The sequence below is a fragment of the Leuciscus leuciscus genome (assembly GCF_965113295.1).
Source record: "Leuciscus leuciscus genome assembly, chromosome: 22".
NCBI lineage: Eukaryota > Metazoa > Chordata > Actinopteri > Cypriniformes > Leuciscidae > Leuciscus > Leuciscus leuciscus.
In genome coordinates this window covers 14,373,635-14,390,668 of record NC_138746.1, presented here as the reverse complement: position 1 = coordinate 14,390,668, position 17,034 = coordinate 14,373,635, and the positions used below count along the sequence as shown (strand labels likewise).

General features: G+C 35.7%; 2 protein-coding genes and 1 long non-coding RNA gene across 3 annotated transcripts in view; 1 reads left to right on the top strand and 2 right to left on the bottom strand.

Annotated features, from left to right (window-relative positions):
• Positions 1–3,768: 3,768 nt before the first annotated feature.
• pdlim1 (PDZ and LIM domain 1 (elfin)) lies at positions 3,769–11,546 on the top strand. Its single transcript, XM_082154853.1, has 7 exons — positions 3,769–3,986; positions 5,739–5,890; positions 6,761–6,848; positions 8,130–8,311; positions 9,478–9,623; positions 9,828–9,945; positions 10,823–11,546. The coding sequence occupies exons 1-7, from the start codon at positions 3,894–3,896 to the stop codon at positions 11,007–11,009; spliced, it is 966 nt and encodes a 321-aa protein (XP_082010979.1). The 5' UTR covers positions 3,769–3,893; the 3' UTR covers positions 11,010–11,546.
• Positions 8,318–17,034, bottom strand: part of LOC309487270 — a 93,610-nt gene continuing 84,893 nt past the window's right edge. The window contains exons 2-3 of the long non-coding RNA XR_014201802.1: positions 8,659–9,027; positions 8,318–8,600 (exon numbers count right to left, since the gene is read on the bottom strand). This is a non-coding gene — a long non-coding RNA (uncharacterized lncRNA). The remainder of the gene's footprint in view (positions 8,601–8,658; positions 9,028–17,034) is intronic.
• On the bottom strand, positions 11,131–13,206 carry neurog3 (neurogenin 3). The gene has a single exon (XM_082154865.1). The coding sequence runs from the start codon at positions 13,156–13,158 to the stop codon at positions 12,514–12,516; it is 645 nt and encodes a 214-aa protein (XP_082010991.1). The 5' UTR covers positions 13,159–13,206; the 3' UTR covers positions 11,131–12,513.

The following is a 17,034-nucleotide window of genomic DNA, read 5'->3' as shown; positions in this document are numbered from 1 at the left end:
GACAAATTTGCTTTTTAACTGAACTTTGGTAGCGTTAAAGTAAAGTATTTAATCTAGTCCTCTGTTATAGAGGCAACATTTCCACTGATTGATCGACGTATTTATTAGTAGGCTAGACTAAAACAATTGAATATAACAGATATTGTAAAATCTGTATAGGCCTATTCAATCCTTCTGAATAAATAAGTCCCTTTATATACCGGTCAAAAGTTTGGAAACATAAAGGTTTTTTAATATTTTTGAAAGTATAGCCTAGTCTCTTAATCTCACAAAGGCTTCATTTATTTGATCAAAAATCAACTGTAATTTTGTGAAATGTTACAATTTAAATGAACTTGTTTCTGTTGTAATATATTTTAAAATGTAATTTATTTCTGTGAATGCAAAGCTGAATTTTCAGCAGCCATTATTTCAGTCTTAAGTGTCTCATGATCTTCAGAAATCATTCTAACATCATTATTAATAATGTTGAAAACAGTTTTAGCTGTCTATATTATTATTATTTATGTTTTCGTGATACACTGCCATTCAAAAGTTTGGGGTAAGTACGATTTTTTTAAAGAAAGGAAGAAAATGTATAGCCTACTTTTATTTAGCAAAGGCGAATTAAATTGATCAAAAAAGACAGTAAAGACGTTTATGAAATTGTTAAATATTACAAAAAGTTATATTTATAATAAATGCTGTTATTTTTAACTTTGTATTCATCAAAAAAAATCCTGTAAAAAAAAAAACAGTTCCCACAAAATTATTAAGCAGCACAACTGTTTACTGTTTAGCATCTATCTATAAATTACAAAAACGTCTGTCTGTCTGTCTGTCTGTCTGTCTGTCTGTCTGTCTGTCTGTCTGTTATTCGCATATCTCTCGAACCGTTAGTCCGATGTATTTCAAACTTGACAGGTGTCTTGCTCCGATGGATTTCAAACTTGACAGGTGTCTTGCTACGGGCATGAGTAAGTGCAGTGCCAAGTTTGACGTTGTTTGGATTAGAAATGCAAAAGATATCGGTAAATATATATCGGTAAAAGAAGCACACGCTGGCTTTTGCTGCTCTAGCCGCTGGCCACTCCCCCTCTCACACACACACTGAGTGAGCACAGCTGGCCACTCCCCCTCTCACACACACACTGAGTGAGCACAGCGCAGGACCAGAGACAGAGAGGGTCGAAGAAAGCAGCGGAGCTTAAGTAGCGTTTTCTCAGAGTTCACTGTGTAGCCTAATCCCTGAATCGTGTAGTTCAATTTTCCACATTTATTGTATGTCATTATGTCAGTATCAGTATTTGCTTTCTACCATGCACAAATAAAAATGTCACTGAACTTTTGCTGTGTAATTGTAACAATGAGCACTCAAATACACCAAACCAACAATTACTAAAAACACACACAAAAACTGATTTTGCACAGGCACTTTTGCACTGCTCCCTGAATCGACGCGCTTATTCATTTGTGGATGTTAACTGAATCTGTAAGTCAGCTATGCTGTTTACTTCTGAATATTATATTTCATTCTGGTGCGCTTAACGTTATCGCTACTGTGTAATAGTAGCCTATGCTATTCACCAACTAAACATATCCTATTCAATGCGTTCACAGTCTCTTTCACGGGCATCATTTGTAGTAGCCTATTCACAAACTGTTTGCTCAAGCATAGCGTTTTCTCAGAGTTCACTGTGTGCTTTCTACCATGCACAAATAAAAATGTCTTTTTTTTTTTGCTGTGTAATTGTAACAATGAGCACTCAAACACACCAAACCAACAATTACTAAAAACACACACAAAAACTTATTTTGCACAGGCATTTTCCACTAGTTAATAATCATAAATCGCCAAAATCACCAAATTTAGCATATTTCTGAAGAAGTGACACTGAAGACTGCAGAAATAGCAAGAAATTCAGCTTTGTGATCACTTTAAAATATATTACAACAGAAACCAGATAATTTAATTTGCAATAATATTTCAGTTTTGCTGTTTTTATTGTATTTTTGATCAAATAAATGCAGCCTTGGTGAGATTAAGACATTATTTCAAAAACATGAAAAAAATCTAAAAACTTTTGACCGGTAGACTACTGTGTGTATATTTATCACTTTTTTACTCTGTAGTGTTATTTCATTTAGGCTACTTTTTCTTATTTTGCACTATTGATATTTCTATTTGTTCATATTAGCCTACTTATTTTTTTGTATTTTACATTTTCATTAACAATTTCTTATTGCAAGCCATATACAAATTTATGGGGTTTTATTACAGAATGTGATGACATTTCTGCAATAATTAACTTTGTTTTTTATATTTCCATGTATTAAAAAAAATGTATGTACATTTATATCACTGTACATTATTATCCTGGCATTAAAATATTTTTAAAATAGTCAACACAGCTGTGATGAGGTTTCCGATACAGTTTCAATTTGACATCTTTCCTCTAACTGCCATCTAATCCATTTCTCTATTTACCCTCCTCTTTGAAAGTTATGGGAATGTAACATATACCAGTCTTCCATTTACCTTTATAGGTAAAAAGTTAACCCTAATACATTACACATTCCTAATCCAGAAATGTGAAGAAGGTCCAAGCGCATTGAATTTGAGGAGGGGACACATTGCTAGAAATTAGTCTGTGTGGGCCAAAGATCACATTTTGAAAATCTTCCATTCTGTATAGTTTAGTTAAGCATAGGCTACCTGAAAAACTGTTACTGAAAGACTTTCGGACTCCTTGATAATAACAGGTGTGCCAAAGCAGGGTTAAACTCTGCAGGAAGGGTGTATAGGCTGTATATTACAGAGACATCCTATCTGAAGTCTTAAGATAAGTTCAGTGTTCTAAATGAGATCCTAACTGAAATCACCATGGTTACTAAATAGATAAGACAGGCCCCCTGGGACCATATTACAGAACCATCCTGACTGAGAATCCTAACTGTTTAGCAACCATTTTACTTGGAATATATATTTTTAAATTGTAAAGTAAGAGATTAGCCTCTGGACTACTAATAGCCTACAGTTTATCTGAAAAAGTGAATACAAACTCATAATGTATAGGCTACTTTAACACTTATTCCTGAACTGGGTAAAAATAAATCAAAGAGTGCACTCCCATATCTCAAACCATCTTTGAATTTGCATAAACAATTATAATGTTTTAAGCTACAATGCCATCAATTGTGCAACTTAATGTACTAGATGCAATGTGTTAAATGTAGAAAGTATTTGTGTCCAGGTTTGGTTACACTTTTGATGGCCAAACCTTTGAAAATATCTTCACAAATATTTTGAAACATGTTGAAAACTGACTGGAGGAGCATTTGAAATGTCCTCCTCGGTATTTCAAAGGCTCACAAATCATGATGCAGCATGTCTTCACTTGTGCTTTAGCCTATCCATTCTATGGACGTGCTTATCTTTATAAAGTTTACAGAACTCTACACACACCTTTGATATAAATCAAACAATGTGCTGCTACCGCGTTGCCCGTTTTGTCTGCACTTGCTCCACTTTTGGGGAATGCTGAGAATGTGACCCATAGTCCTGGAAAGCATATGTTTTGAGCCAACAGGAATTCGCCAGGATTTCTACTGGATTGGGAGTGGCACATACCAAATCCCAGGATTTGACTCTACCATACATGGTAAACTTCAATATAAAATGACGTAACGTCCCACCCCTAAACAAACATAGGAAATGAGCTCTTATCAGCACAGAGACCTGACATTATTCGCTCACTTCTGAGGAAGCTCCGCCCAGTCATCGTCTCTTCAAACTAAGTGAACGCCCTGTCCCGCTACAGTAACACGAAACTACAGACTTTATAGCACAGTTACAGTGCACCAGTTCAGGAACAACTTTACGTCAGCCGTTTAGGCTAAGTGTTGGAAGTATAATGCCTGTACGGGTTGTTTTACAAGGCCCTGGACCGTGGGGATTCCGTCTGGTCGGAGGGAAAGATTTCGAGCAGCCTCTTACAATCTCGAGGGTAAGACGTTAACTTCGGATTTGTTAATAATTTAGCACAGAGAAAAAGTGGCGTTCATAGACACAACTAGGCCAAAACATTATGCTTCATAAAACGGATAAACCTTCTCAAGAACGTGCCACGCATGCCGCAGCATCCAACCGAAACGCACGTGAACTTAGACTCGAGAGCACTTGGATTAAATCGCCACTGTCTTTCTCTTAAAACATGGAATCCAAAACTAACAAATTATATGGACAGGAAATTAGATTATTTCTCTAAATAGAACTACTAGGCTACGTGGTTCCATATAGTTTCGTAGAAATAGACCGAAGCTGTTTTTAAAACATTACAAGAATTCATGGCATAAGTGACACGTTATAATATGACACTTACGCGCGAGTTTCAAAAGTGCAGCATAGGCTACCTTCAACTGCAACAAGCTGCCTGTCAACTAATTTGCACCCAATATGTTTTGTTAATTAAAAGATTTTACATATAAAGAAATATTAATTTACACTTATATTCACTTACATTAGAAGAAGCCTCCAGACATCAGCTTTGTAGAATAAGTTGTTTTACATAGAGTGGGTCTCCTCATCATGGGCGCTGCCATGATGAGATCACCTGTTTGCTTCATATAGCACTTCCTGTCAGCGATCTATGTAAAAGATTAAGGCCCGTTCACATCAAGAACAATAACTGTTACCTTCCAAAAACAATTAATGATAATGTTCTGTTCATTATAAGTAGGCACTGCAGAAATGTCATCTGCCACATGAAATGCTCCAGCTTTTAAAGCAGAGTGGAATCTGATTGGCTGATTTTTATCAGCTAGAAAAATAAGTTCTGAAAGTGTATATGGATGAATATGTATATGGATGTGTGCATCATGAGAGAAACAGGCAAAAAGGGTTTCAGCATCAAGTTGCAGATATTCTTAAAACAAACCTCATGCATTCAGGCTGATGCACCAAACCACTGGTACTATTGGGATGAATAAGAGTCAGCTAAACATAAATAAATAACTTGCTGACTGCACCTTAACCCTCTGATGGTCTATATTTATGTCTACACTCGTGTTTTTTGGGGTCTCCAGAGACCCCAGACAATAACATTTAATTTTGTAACAAGATAATAGTTTTTTTTTTTTACAAATGTAATTTTATTCTGTTTGTTAATGTTTTTACTCAACATTTGTGCAGTTTTTGGAGAATTTATGATATCTTTTAAATTTCTATAAATAAATAAATAAATATTTATTTAAATAAGCTTTTTACAAAAAAACAGCATATGATGTAAAATTCACTTTATAAAAGACCCAGATTTCTAACTTTCATTCATGGGGATAACATGGATCATTTTAAATGGTTTAATGTAACATTTATGCCCATTTTTTGGAAAATGCAGTTTTAAAATTAAAAAAATATCACTTTAACCACTAGATGGCCATAGAGCTCCACTATATGCTATTTGCTATTTGACTACCTGAAAGATATCTTTTCACAAGTTGGATTCAGTTGGATTCATATCTAAATATTATAAAATCACAATTATAACAAAAATAAAATATTTTTGTCAAAGTTTAGCATTTTTTTGTGCTGATCCACAGTTATTGTGCAAAAAAAAAAAACTTTCAGTTTATATTTGGGCATGAAAAATGGCACAATTTCATTTTAAAGTAACAAAGGGTGATTTGTCTGCATTCACTAAAAAGCCTATTTTTCCTTTTAGACAATGATGATGATACTCATTTTTAGATTTTTTTTTTAGGTGACCCCAGGAAGTAAAGCGGCTCAGGCTGACCTTTGCATTGGGGACATGATCCTGGCCATAGATGGAGAGTCAACAGAGGGCATGACTCACCTGGAAGCACAGAATAAAATCAAAGCTTGCCTTGAGGAAATGGTGCTTTCCATTGACAGGTGAGGGGAACAGGCTGTGGTTTGTCTGAATTACCAAATATATATCATTAGCCATGAGTAATCTTGCCTTGACTAATAAACCAGGTGTTGTTTATTACGAATATTGGCTCTTTGACAAATTGCTTCTTTTTTTTTTTACCTTATTTGTAAGTCACTTTGGATAAAGGTATCTGCTAAATGCACACAGAAAAGCGTGATGTAACAAAACTTCTTTAAAAAAAATACAAATGGACAAATTGATTATTTGATAAATTCTTCCAGACAATCTAGATTGAATATTTTGAACCATTAGGGTGCCATTTCTCCACTGGTCCCTGTATTGAGGTCCTCTTTTAGTTTTTAGTGCATTTTGTCGAGATCCCCATTAAAAAAAGTTTTGCAACAAATGCTGACTTTTTGGAAGTGGATTTGTATTTGTACAAGACCATTTCATTAAATGTTACAAAAATCAGTAGGCTTTTAATGTGTTATAATAGCTAGAAAGTATAATAAAATTCAATTACACCGTGGAAAACAATGGCATACATTGTAAAATGTTGCTGGGTGTAATTTTCAGCTCGGTTTTACTGAAGTCATTCAGAAGACATTCTTACAATTTCGACATATCCTCATCTGTGTCAATCAGCTAGAAAACGCTACATTGGTGGCAAGTCAGAATTTGCAACAGCATTGTTCAATACATGACAGAAAACCCAATGTGTTTTATGCCTTGCAAACTTACACAATACAAGATTAGTACAATTACATCAACTTGCCCAAAAACTGTCTCACACTGGTCATCAGGCCATTCTTACTTTTAAGCCTTGATTTTATACTTTATATTTTAATCAATTATTGATTCACTGTATGACACTTTTTTTCTTTTTTTAGATCAGAGACAAAAATGTGGTCCCCACTGGTCAATGAAGAAGGAAAGCCCAATCCATACAAGATGAATCTGGCAAATACAGATGCACAGGTACGTTTCAGCTCTGCTTAACTGGTAGCTGAGGGATTTTTAAATGGACCACTGATCATTTTCAATGAGCTTTAAAGCCATTCGTTGTGCTTGAGGCTGTCATACATAACAGGACCATATCCGCTAAACAAATAAAGGCACGTCACTAATAGGCTGCCAAAGTGAAGTCATTGTTTATGTCCTAACAAGCCTTATCCATGGAGACCGGTGAGTTTATCAGCCAAAGCCATGACGCAAGACCCACATCCTGCAGGCTAAGTTGGAAACTTAGGGTCAGAATGTGAGTGATCATAGGAAGTGTGTGGAGTTTGACTACATAGTTTTGGTGTTATAAATGTTTCCCGATTCAAGCAGAGAGCGAAACATAATAAAAAACAACTGCTAAATATGTTGTTAACAGTGGAAACTTTCACAGTGTCATTAAAACCTCAGTCTTTGGCAAAACTTTTCTATGTCTGTTTTTTGTTTAATGGTCTTAGTTCACATCAGCTTGGTTATTTAAAAAAAGTAATGATTGATTCTCAGATATTTTTTTTCTGGTCTAATAGTTATACATTACTGCATTCCTTATTAAATGATATACCCCCGGTTTCACAGACTAAAAATTAAGCTAGTCCCAGAATAAAATACATGTTTGAGCTGTTCTAACTGAAAGCCACTTGTCTTGCACTGACATATCTTAAAATATGTCACTGCCATTGTTTTATCTCAAGATGCACACCAGTAATGTTTTTTCCTTTTCTGAGGCATGTTTATAAAAGCTACTTAAATGTTCTAATTGAAATAAGGACTAATCCTGGCTTAGTAAGCCCTGTCTGTGAACCGGGCCCTAATGTCTTTGGCTTTGTTTCAATCTCTTAAAGGTATAGTTCACCCAAAAATGAAATTCTGTCATCATTTACTCACCCTCATGTCGTTCCAAACCTTTATGACTTTCTTCTGTGAAGACATTTTCTTTTTTTCTTTATGTATTTTTCTGTACATTTTGTCTGTATTTATGTATGTAAATTGTCATGTTCTTTTAGCATCTGGGCAAAAAAATACAGTTGGAAATGTTCAGTTGGCTAATGGCATATTTACAGAAATTACAATGTGTAATGTTCTTATAAATAAATGTAAGGGTAAAATTCACACAGTTTTGTAATGGCATAGGGGTGTGTGAATGATTTTTGGGTGAATTATGCTTTTAAAGCATAATTTAAAAGCATTTATGCTTCTCTCCTCTGTTTGCCGTGTTTTTTAGATTTGTAGTCTCATAGTTCCTGGTGTCTTTTTCTGTAGGAGGTAAAACAAATAGGCTCTGCTCATAACAGGAGTGCTATTCCATTTAATTCTGGCAGTCCCAGGGTGGTCACCAACCTTTACAATAACCCCGCTGGCCTGTATTCCTCTGAGAACATTAAGAGTTTCAACAGCGCAGTGGATGATGTCCAGACTTCTGTCTCCAATGAAGCCAGTAAGAAGTAAGCATGATGCACACCACACTGACACACTTGTCACAAAGCCATATGGTGCAACCAACATATAGGAAAAACATAATAAATCAGGAAATGATATCATAGAGTGGACACATTCATGACTATAAGTCTCTAAAATAGCAAATAATTTGACCTTTTTACAAGGCAAGGTTAATACAGGTTGTTAAATGTCACGTGGGGCAACTCCTCAAAAACCTAATGGTGTTTAATAAATGATTAATTTATGATATTTGAAAAATAATTGTACATTGATAAATACAGTACCATTCAGAAACTTGGGGTCAATTATTTATTTGTTTTTTATCTTTTGGAAAGAAGTCCCTTATGTTCACGAAAGCTGCAAAAATATCACAGTAACATTGTGATTATAATATTAAATGTAAAATAATTTTCTATTTTAAAATGTAATTAATTCCTGTGATGGCAAAGCTGAATTTACTCCAGTCACATGATCCTTCAGAAACCATCCTAATATGCTGATTTGGTGCTCAAGAAACTTTTCTTTTTAATATTATTATCTTAATATTATTATTATCAATAACAGTTGTGCTGCTTAATACTCTTGTGGAAACTGTAATATTTATTCAGGATTCCTTGATGAATAGAAAGTTCAAAAGTGCAGCATTATAAATGTCTTTGTCACTTTTGAGTTTTGATCATTTTAATGGGTCCTTGCCGAATAAAACTTTTTTTTTTTTTATCTTGAACTTTTTTTCTTAAACTTTGGAACGGTAGTGTATATATATATATTTTTTAATGATTTAAGAAAGGATTGAGATGTGTACACTCGCATGTATTCAGTGTGTAAGGAAAATATGTTATTAGTGTTTACTTGATTAAATTTAAACTTTCTCGAAAATGAGTTTTTCAAAACCATACTAAATCAACAAGAATATAAAGTTTTAAGAATTAAGCACGTGTTCTGGACTAGGTTTTTAAAAGATGTTTGTCTTTATCATGAACACTCTTATAAGTCAACATTATAACTGCAACATTTATTCCAGTTCTTTTGTGTATAAGTATAGCTATTTGAATTTATGGCTGTCAGGGCTGAAACGAGTCAGTTGGGATTGGCTTGAATGACATAATACTATTGAGATAACATTGTTTGTCTTGTGACTGTCATATGTGACCTTCTTCCTGTATTATAGCTCAGATCCCTGTAAACCTGGCCAGCCAAAGCCTGCATTACCTGCAGACTCTGAGGTGTACAAAATGCTGCAGGAGAATCAAGAATCCAATGAGCCTCCTCGCCAGTCTGCCTCTTTTAAAGTTCTGCAGGAGATCCTGGAAACTGGTATAATATCTAAACACACTGTGTATACCCTATTACATTGTGTCTGAATTACATGAAAGTGACCAAGCCTTAGCTTCTGTTGACAAAATGGGTATCTGCAATTCTGGTCATTCATAATCATTAGCTGTGAAACACGTTTTGTAAATGGCATCAGATGATCTGCCCTATAAAAAAAGCCTAAGCATCTTTGTTTCTTTGTGTCAGGTGATGTAGATAAACCCTCTGGCTTCAGAAGCGTCAAGGCCCCCACCCCAAAAATTGGAGCCTCAGTTGGGAATCCTGAAAAGCTCTCTCTATGTGACAAATGCGGTTCAGGGATTGTGTAAGTTTCACTGTTTTGGTATATCTTTTTAGGAGTTTTAAGGAAATTCATGCGTCCAAGAACAGTTGCAAGTACTTTGTAGTTTCATGCATGTCCAGTGTCGCCATCTAGTGGAAAATGTATGAACTGAATCTCTTTATATTATCTTCTTTGGATTTGGATTTCTCCATAATGATCAAGTGGTGTTCACTGTAGAGCCAAATGATTGCCTTGTCCAAATATCCACACTTGCGGTTTTTGGCACTTGACCACTTGTCTACTTGCATGACGTATTTCCTCTATTTGGCCCAAGTGTTCAAGTAGGCGTAAAGACTGCAAGTGTGTGTAGAACTTTTGATTACTTGATGGGACACTCACACTTATAGTGTTGCAAAAAATGCAAGTGTTTACAGAGCTTTTATTTATTATATTTTCAACACTTTGCATTTTAAAATAAACTTCTACATGTCTGTTCAGTAGTCGCTATGTAACTATCAGAAAATTGTGGTGCTTCTAATTAAGTGATAAAAACAGTTGCAAAAGGCCTACACATACCAACAGTTCTCGAACATAATGCATGATGGGATACGCTTAGCCTTGAATACCACTCTGAAGCAGTATTTGAGATAGTGTGGGTTTAATGTACATTAAGGGCACTGCACTTTGGCATTTTTAAGACATGGGACAGTCTTGCGCACTTACTTCCTGTTGCGAGCACGCGCTCTCAAGTGGCTAAGACCGCAAGTGTGGGTATTTGGACATGGCAGATTTCATGTCAAGCTCCACCCATTGGTTCTGCAGTGAGCAGCCTCTTATAATAATAGGAATTTTTCCCAAACATGTTTTCCTATACTGTGACTAACTTTGATCTCTCTCTCTTTTTGTTCTGGTTTTAAAGAGGAATGATTGTCAAAGTTCGAGATAAGTTTCGCCACCCAGAGTGCTACGTTTGCACAGACTGCGGGATCAATCTGAAGCAGAAAGGACACTTTTTTGTTGAGGACAAGATTTACTGTGAGAAACACGCACGCGAACGCGTCACTCCTCCAGAGGGTTATGACGTTGTCACGGTTTTTCCAAAGTAGAATCTTACCAACATTCTACTTTAAAACTGCACATTCCCTTATGTGGGGTATTCCTTCAGAAATCTGTAACACTTTATTTGGATAGTCTTTCAGTGAGGCTGCTTTGTTGGCAGCATGAATGTTTGAAACAACTCTTACATGCTCACACAGAAGTGCATGGATTTAAATGGACTTCGGCAACAATAATCAGGAAATGTGATTAGACATCACCTGAATATGTGAATATAGGGTCTATCCAGATAAGTGCCATTGCTATCATACATTCCAATGTCTTAGTCATTCCATACATATATCTCTTTGTATAAAAGGCTCATATTATTGGTGCTAGGGTATATTAAGACCACTTACTGCATTAGCAGTTTTTCATAAATTGATCATTGAAATGTATTATGTAATCATGGTCATATTTCTCACACACATCGGTTTGTAAAATCTATTCCCTGTATGTATATTGTCTTTTGGATTCTCCATATTTTTTTATGAAATAACTTGTTCAGCCATGCTAGAAAAATAAAATGTTGCATATCCATTGTGAAATTTCTTTATGGTTTATTTATTAAAAGATTAACTTTTTACAGGCTTTTTTGATTAGTAATGTTTATTCATTTGAACCGTACTGGCCTTTCAATAAAAGCCTTTCTGCAGAAGCATAATTATCGCAGAATAAATGATAGAATATTTGAATGTTCTATTAAAAGCACAAACACACTCATACTTCAGTCAGAGTGCAATAGTTTGTTTCTGCAGCTGTAAGAAATCTCAAAAGTGAACATAATCACAATTACTCAGTTCTTACAAGAATATACTAATTGAAACACAGAGTTATTTGACACAACATGTGCATAAGGAAAAAAATACAGGCACCAAGCAAAATGATAATAAGGCTTGTTTACGAAATAAAATATTTAGAGACATTGAATGTGTCTGGAGTTTGATTTTGTTTTTATTTAAGAAATTAAGGTTTCATTTGTACTTAGCTGGGATATTTTCATGTTTTTTTCCATTAGAGATTGCACGGTCTTCCCGAGTGTGAGCACCTGTTGCTCTGGAAAGCTCAGCTGGTGTACGGCGCATGCGCAGAACCCTGTCTGTAAAATTACAACACGCAAGCTTGCTTCACGAGACACTAAAGCATTTTTATATGAATTTATTATACTTGGTTGTACAATTTATATTCTACAAAAGCACTCGAATGAAAAAAGATTAAAAAAATAACTTTTTGTTTATTTGCTTGACTTAAAAAGGGAAGAAGGACATATCAGAAACAATATTTACAACATTGATTTGTCTGTCATCGTCATAGACATATGGAAGCATGCAACAAAACGTTTGAATAATTAAAATTATAAAATGATTATGTTGTTGTTTTTCAGGCATAAACGAAAAGTAAAATTAATCCACATATGAGCTGCCCTGAAACGTGTCATACTCGTGGTCCTAATAGCAATGGTTAACTTTTGCCAGATTTGTTTTGCTACTCGCAGATTATACTTTCCTCAGCAAATCAAAATGTCAGATTGTCCTGAAAATTGCAGTTAAATTCCTCTAGCAACAAATCAGAGTAGTAGCCTTGGGTTTCTTGCCAATTTGATGATGAGTTTGTGGAGTGCCACTTGGACGCGCACGAGCTTGATGCGCTGTTACGCGCTTCCAAGCAGGCGCTTGGCACCGTGAGGTTCCCCTGATCCCGAACGTTATTTGAAATTTGTCTAACGTGGTCTGCAATTCTCAGTGTTTCTGACAATGCCCAAATGTAATTGTGCGCGAATCTCAAGGTCTCAATTTTAGTCAGTTTCGCGTCATCTGGAAAAGTTGGAAGCACGCTTCTCAGACTATCCAGAGCGGAGTTCAGCTTATGCATGCGGTGCCTTTCTCTATCGTTTGCCTTCCCTCTGCGATTCCCACGTTGTCTGCTTGCTGATTTAACTGGCATCTTTTTCTTCATTCTTTTATTTCTTGCTTCGCTAAAGGTAGATGAGCATCCTTTAGTCGCTGAGTCTGTGTTGCCAAGCTCATATTCTCTGTTGTATTTAATTTGTTGACCTTTGGTAATATCTGTGGATCCAGACTTGAGATCTAATGTCGAACTCCAGTTAGATTTAAAGGTCCCATTCCTTCTTCCCGAAGCGCACGTGGATCTTGGAGTCATTCTGTAAACATAAAACACAACTGGACATCCTTAGTCCAAGGTCTCGAATAACAATCTATAAGAAACATATCATCCTTTAGATGCTTACCTCTTGCAGACTGGCTCGGTGAAGCCGAAGTTCCGTGAGGGTGTTGGTCTAGAGCACTGAGAGTCCTGTCTATCAGTGAGCAACATGCAGTCTCTTTATTCATTCCCTTAATATATAAATCAAGAGGACAATAGAGGGTGATGCGCCCATTCGTCATTGATGTCCCTTTATCCTGTCTGCTCTCTAGGACAAACAAATGGAGTCAAGTGGCCAATCAGAACCGAGACGGTCCTTTCCAAAAATGTACATTCATAGTTTCAGAAATAAACTAAGAGAGGATTTTAAAACAGGATAGTTTTCTATAGTTGTCTGTCATTTTCTATCTTAGTAATTTTTTCTAGTTTATATTAAAAATCATAATTTCACGCGAAACAGCCTTCTGCAAATATATAGTGGCATGAAAGCCTTTTTTTTTCACAATGAATGCTATATCATCACGATTGAGTTAATAATGGCACTGAATACGCATGAAGTTTTCTCAAACACCAGCTTCTGAAATGGGTGGTATAAAAAGTTAATGGATCTGGAGCAGGTCGCAGCAGGTGACTTGGTAACCTTACTGCATTAACATAGAAGCCATGTAGGTATTATGAACATACGTGCTTCGGGAACTTTTTAGTGGCACTTATATATTCCTTTTAACAAGTAATTTTCAATAATCAGTGCTGAAAATTTTACTGATAAACAATAGAATTTTAGTGTCAGTGCCTGTGTGCGCCTTCTGGTGATATTCCTGTGCGTAAATTGTGTTGTAGTGCGCAAAACCCTGGGACATTTATATTTAAGCGAAGAAAATGTGGAATAACGTGTGTCTATGTGCAGGAGAAGTTCCTTTGTGCAATGAAAACAGAAATTTATGCACAACTAAATTTGCAAAGAAAATAGAATGCGTGCGCACTGATGTCTCCAAATGGAGTCCGTTATTAGGTACGTTAAGTGCGCGTCGTAAATATAGTCGCAGTTGCAAACAAGACTTTCAACATGGTCGGATAGCACGAGTTTACACTTGGCCCCAAGTCTTGATAAATCTTAATTTATTGGAGAGACCACGAGCCCTGTTATGGGCGCAAAATATTTACCGTGGTTCCCAAGTGTCCACAAAGGCACTCATCGCCAGTCTAACTAAATATGTATTTTGGAAGACATCTGATAACCATATGCTTTCAATAAAATGGACAAATAAAGCAAGGAGATAGGGAATGTTGTCGTGCTGTTATAAAGTCCTCGAAATAATCCAAAGTAAACCAAATATTACCGCTTTACAAATAACTTTTGATGCCAGACCCATATTGGGATATCGCGGGACAGGTGTGGGTTTGGGACTGTCAGATTTGTCATCCGATTTTTATCAGTGCAGAGTAATATCTTGCTTGTTATGCAAAGTATGGGCAAACATAGGCGACCTGTTGCTGTGGAAATCATAGATATCGCAAAGAACATGATTTAACAATAAATGCGCCCTATACTGAAGAGCAGGTGATACCTGACCTCGCTCTCTTGATTGATAGGCTACTTCTTCAACTGCTGCACTTTACAATCTGTTGTAGTTATTTATGAAACGAAATCTATTTCTTATTATTTTAACAAACAGAAGTACCAGGTGGGGCTTTATTTTCATCCCCAGCCTTTGTTTGAAGGGCATCTGAAGAAGGCAATCAAGGACCAAAACTCGCTGACCAGCTTTTTGCCATCCATTTGTCCCAAACTGGCAGAAAAGCTATTTAATTCTTCTCTCTTGTTCAGACGCGGAAAAGGCTGCACATAGAGAAGAAAAGGAAACTTCACTGAGAAGACAAAAACAACAACTTAAAAACATTTAATTACAACCCGGATGCCATATGTACACCTCTTGTTAAAACTCAAACAATGTCAACTCTTTTGTGTGGTAAAACGTGCACCTTTGGAGACGTGTGCGCTTTTGGAACGGTGTGCGCATCGAGACCCGAAAGATCTTGAGTACACTTCTTGGAAGAAGTAATGCAGTTTTAATGTGCTTTTGAGCTTTCTTTTGGAGTCCACCCATTGTGCTAAAACGCATATGCTTCTTATGACCGAATACACCAATTATAATTGAATAGGCAAGAGCTTCTTGCTAAAACTCTATTTGGTTTGAGCAATCGGGGGTCACCCTCAATAATTAAGCTTTGGTGCTGCTGTGAATGCCTGGGTTCAACTGCAGCTTTTCTCCAAATTGTACCCACATTCAGCACAGACTTGAATCGAATTTATCTTACTATTGCTGTAACTTGCCAAGTTTTGGCATGATGAAAATAGACTAAAATTATATCTTTTTTAAAAAGTAAATAAATACATATTAAGAGTTGTAAATCATTTTTGACTTCACTGTTCTACTATTTCCTTTTTTTTTTCTTACTTGTATTGTATTATTACATGTGTAGTTGTATGGATTTGTCCAGGCTATATTTTAAAACTTTATTTTCTTTAAAAACAAATTTAAGAAAAAAAAAAATCTATTTTGGGCACTTTTATGTCCCATGGGTTAAATTAGCAGAATTTCAACTTTGTTGTAAAGCTGTCTTAGAAACTTTTACCTTGCTTTTCGATATACTTTTCAAATTATTTAATTAATAGGCCTATTTTGTTGTGTTTTCTTCATCCCATACCCAGACTTACAATCTTTTCCTAGCCTAAGTTTTATTCATCATTTAGCGTAGGCCTACTTGCTTGGTTACCGATATTTTTAAGTCCCACAGAATAAATTTCAATTATTCCATCTTTACCAAGTAAATTACATTTGTTCTATTCTTTCTTTGTTCTGTAACTACCCCACACCCATAAACCAATGGAGAAAAAAAACAACAACAAAAAAACTAATTCACCCGTTTGATTTCCAATCCAGTTGTCTAATAAGCGCTGTAAAAAAATAAAATAAAAATGTTGCTGTCCGAAATTAAGTAAAATCAACTTGGATGTTTAAGTAACTTTAACAAGGCCTATATAGAACTGACTTGAAAATTTGGTTGAATCTTGTATAACTTATTTCTTTTTGAAAAAGCTTAACTTATTTTGACTAAAAGCGATGTAAAAATCAATATGTTGCCATATCAATGTTGCCAGATCAATATGTTGCCATAACTTATTGATCATATAATGTTTTTGTCATGATTCAGAGAAGAGAGGACCCAGGTGCAGAATGAAGAGGGAGTGATATTTATTGACAAATACAAAAACACAGGCAGGAACAGTCCAAACAATAGGGCAGGGCACAAAACTGGAGAACAGGTAGGTCGAAGATGAGACAGCAAAGACATGACGGCCAAAGATGGAGACAAGGCAGCGGCTCAGGGAATCAGAGGCTTGACAGGTGATGAGACTGGACGTAGCACCAGGCTAGCTGTCAGACCAGGAGAGTCAACGACCAGGATGCGGGACAGGAACCGGGACAGGAACCAACACAAGACAAGACTGACCAGGCCAAGACAACAAGTAATAAAAGCAAAATAAAACTGATAAAGAGACTAGAGAAAAATAAAGAAACAATACTGAAATAACAGGATCTAGCAAAATAAATAAACAAAAGGTCTAGATATAAAGAACTGAAACTAGCAAAAGAAATAAGAGACAGCAACCTTGTAGGAAACTAAAGAGAAAAATAATAAGAGATTAGTTAATAATCAAAAACAAAAGAGAAACCAAAAATAAAACTTAGAACTAGATCAAAATAAAGACTAGAACTTGACTAGACTTAAAATCAGAAAAAGAAGAAAAAAAACTTGATAAAAATCAAAACAAAGCTAGCACTGACTGACAAAAAGCGAGAATGCATG

Excerpts from the sequence above, each read along its gene's own strand:
- pdlim1 (XM_082154853.1), top strand. The coding sequence starts at position 3,894 with ATGCCTGTACGGGTTGTTTTACAAGGCCCTGGACCGTGGGGATTCCGT. Across the intron at positions 3,987-5,738 it reads AGCCTCTTACAATCTCGAGG|GTGACCCCAGGAAGTAAAGC; the intron begins GTAAGACGTTAA and ends TTTTTTTTTTAG. Across the intron at positions 9,946-10,822 it reads AAATGCGGTTCAGGGATTGT|AGGAATGATTGTCAAAGTTC; the intron begins GTAAGTTTCACT and ends CTGGTTTTAAAG.
- neurog3 (XM_082154865.1), bottom strand. The coding sequence starts at position 13,158 with ATGACTCCAAGATCCACGTGCGCTTCGGGAAGAAGGAATGGGACCTTT.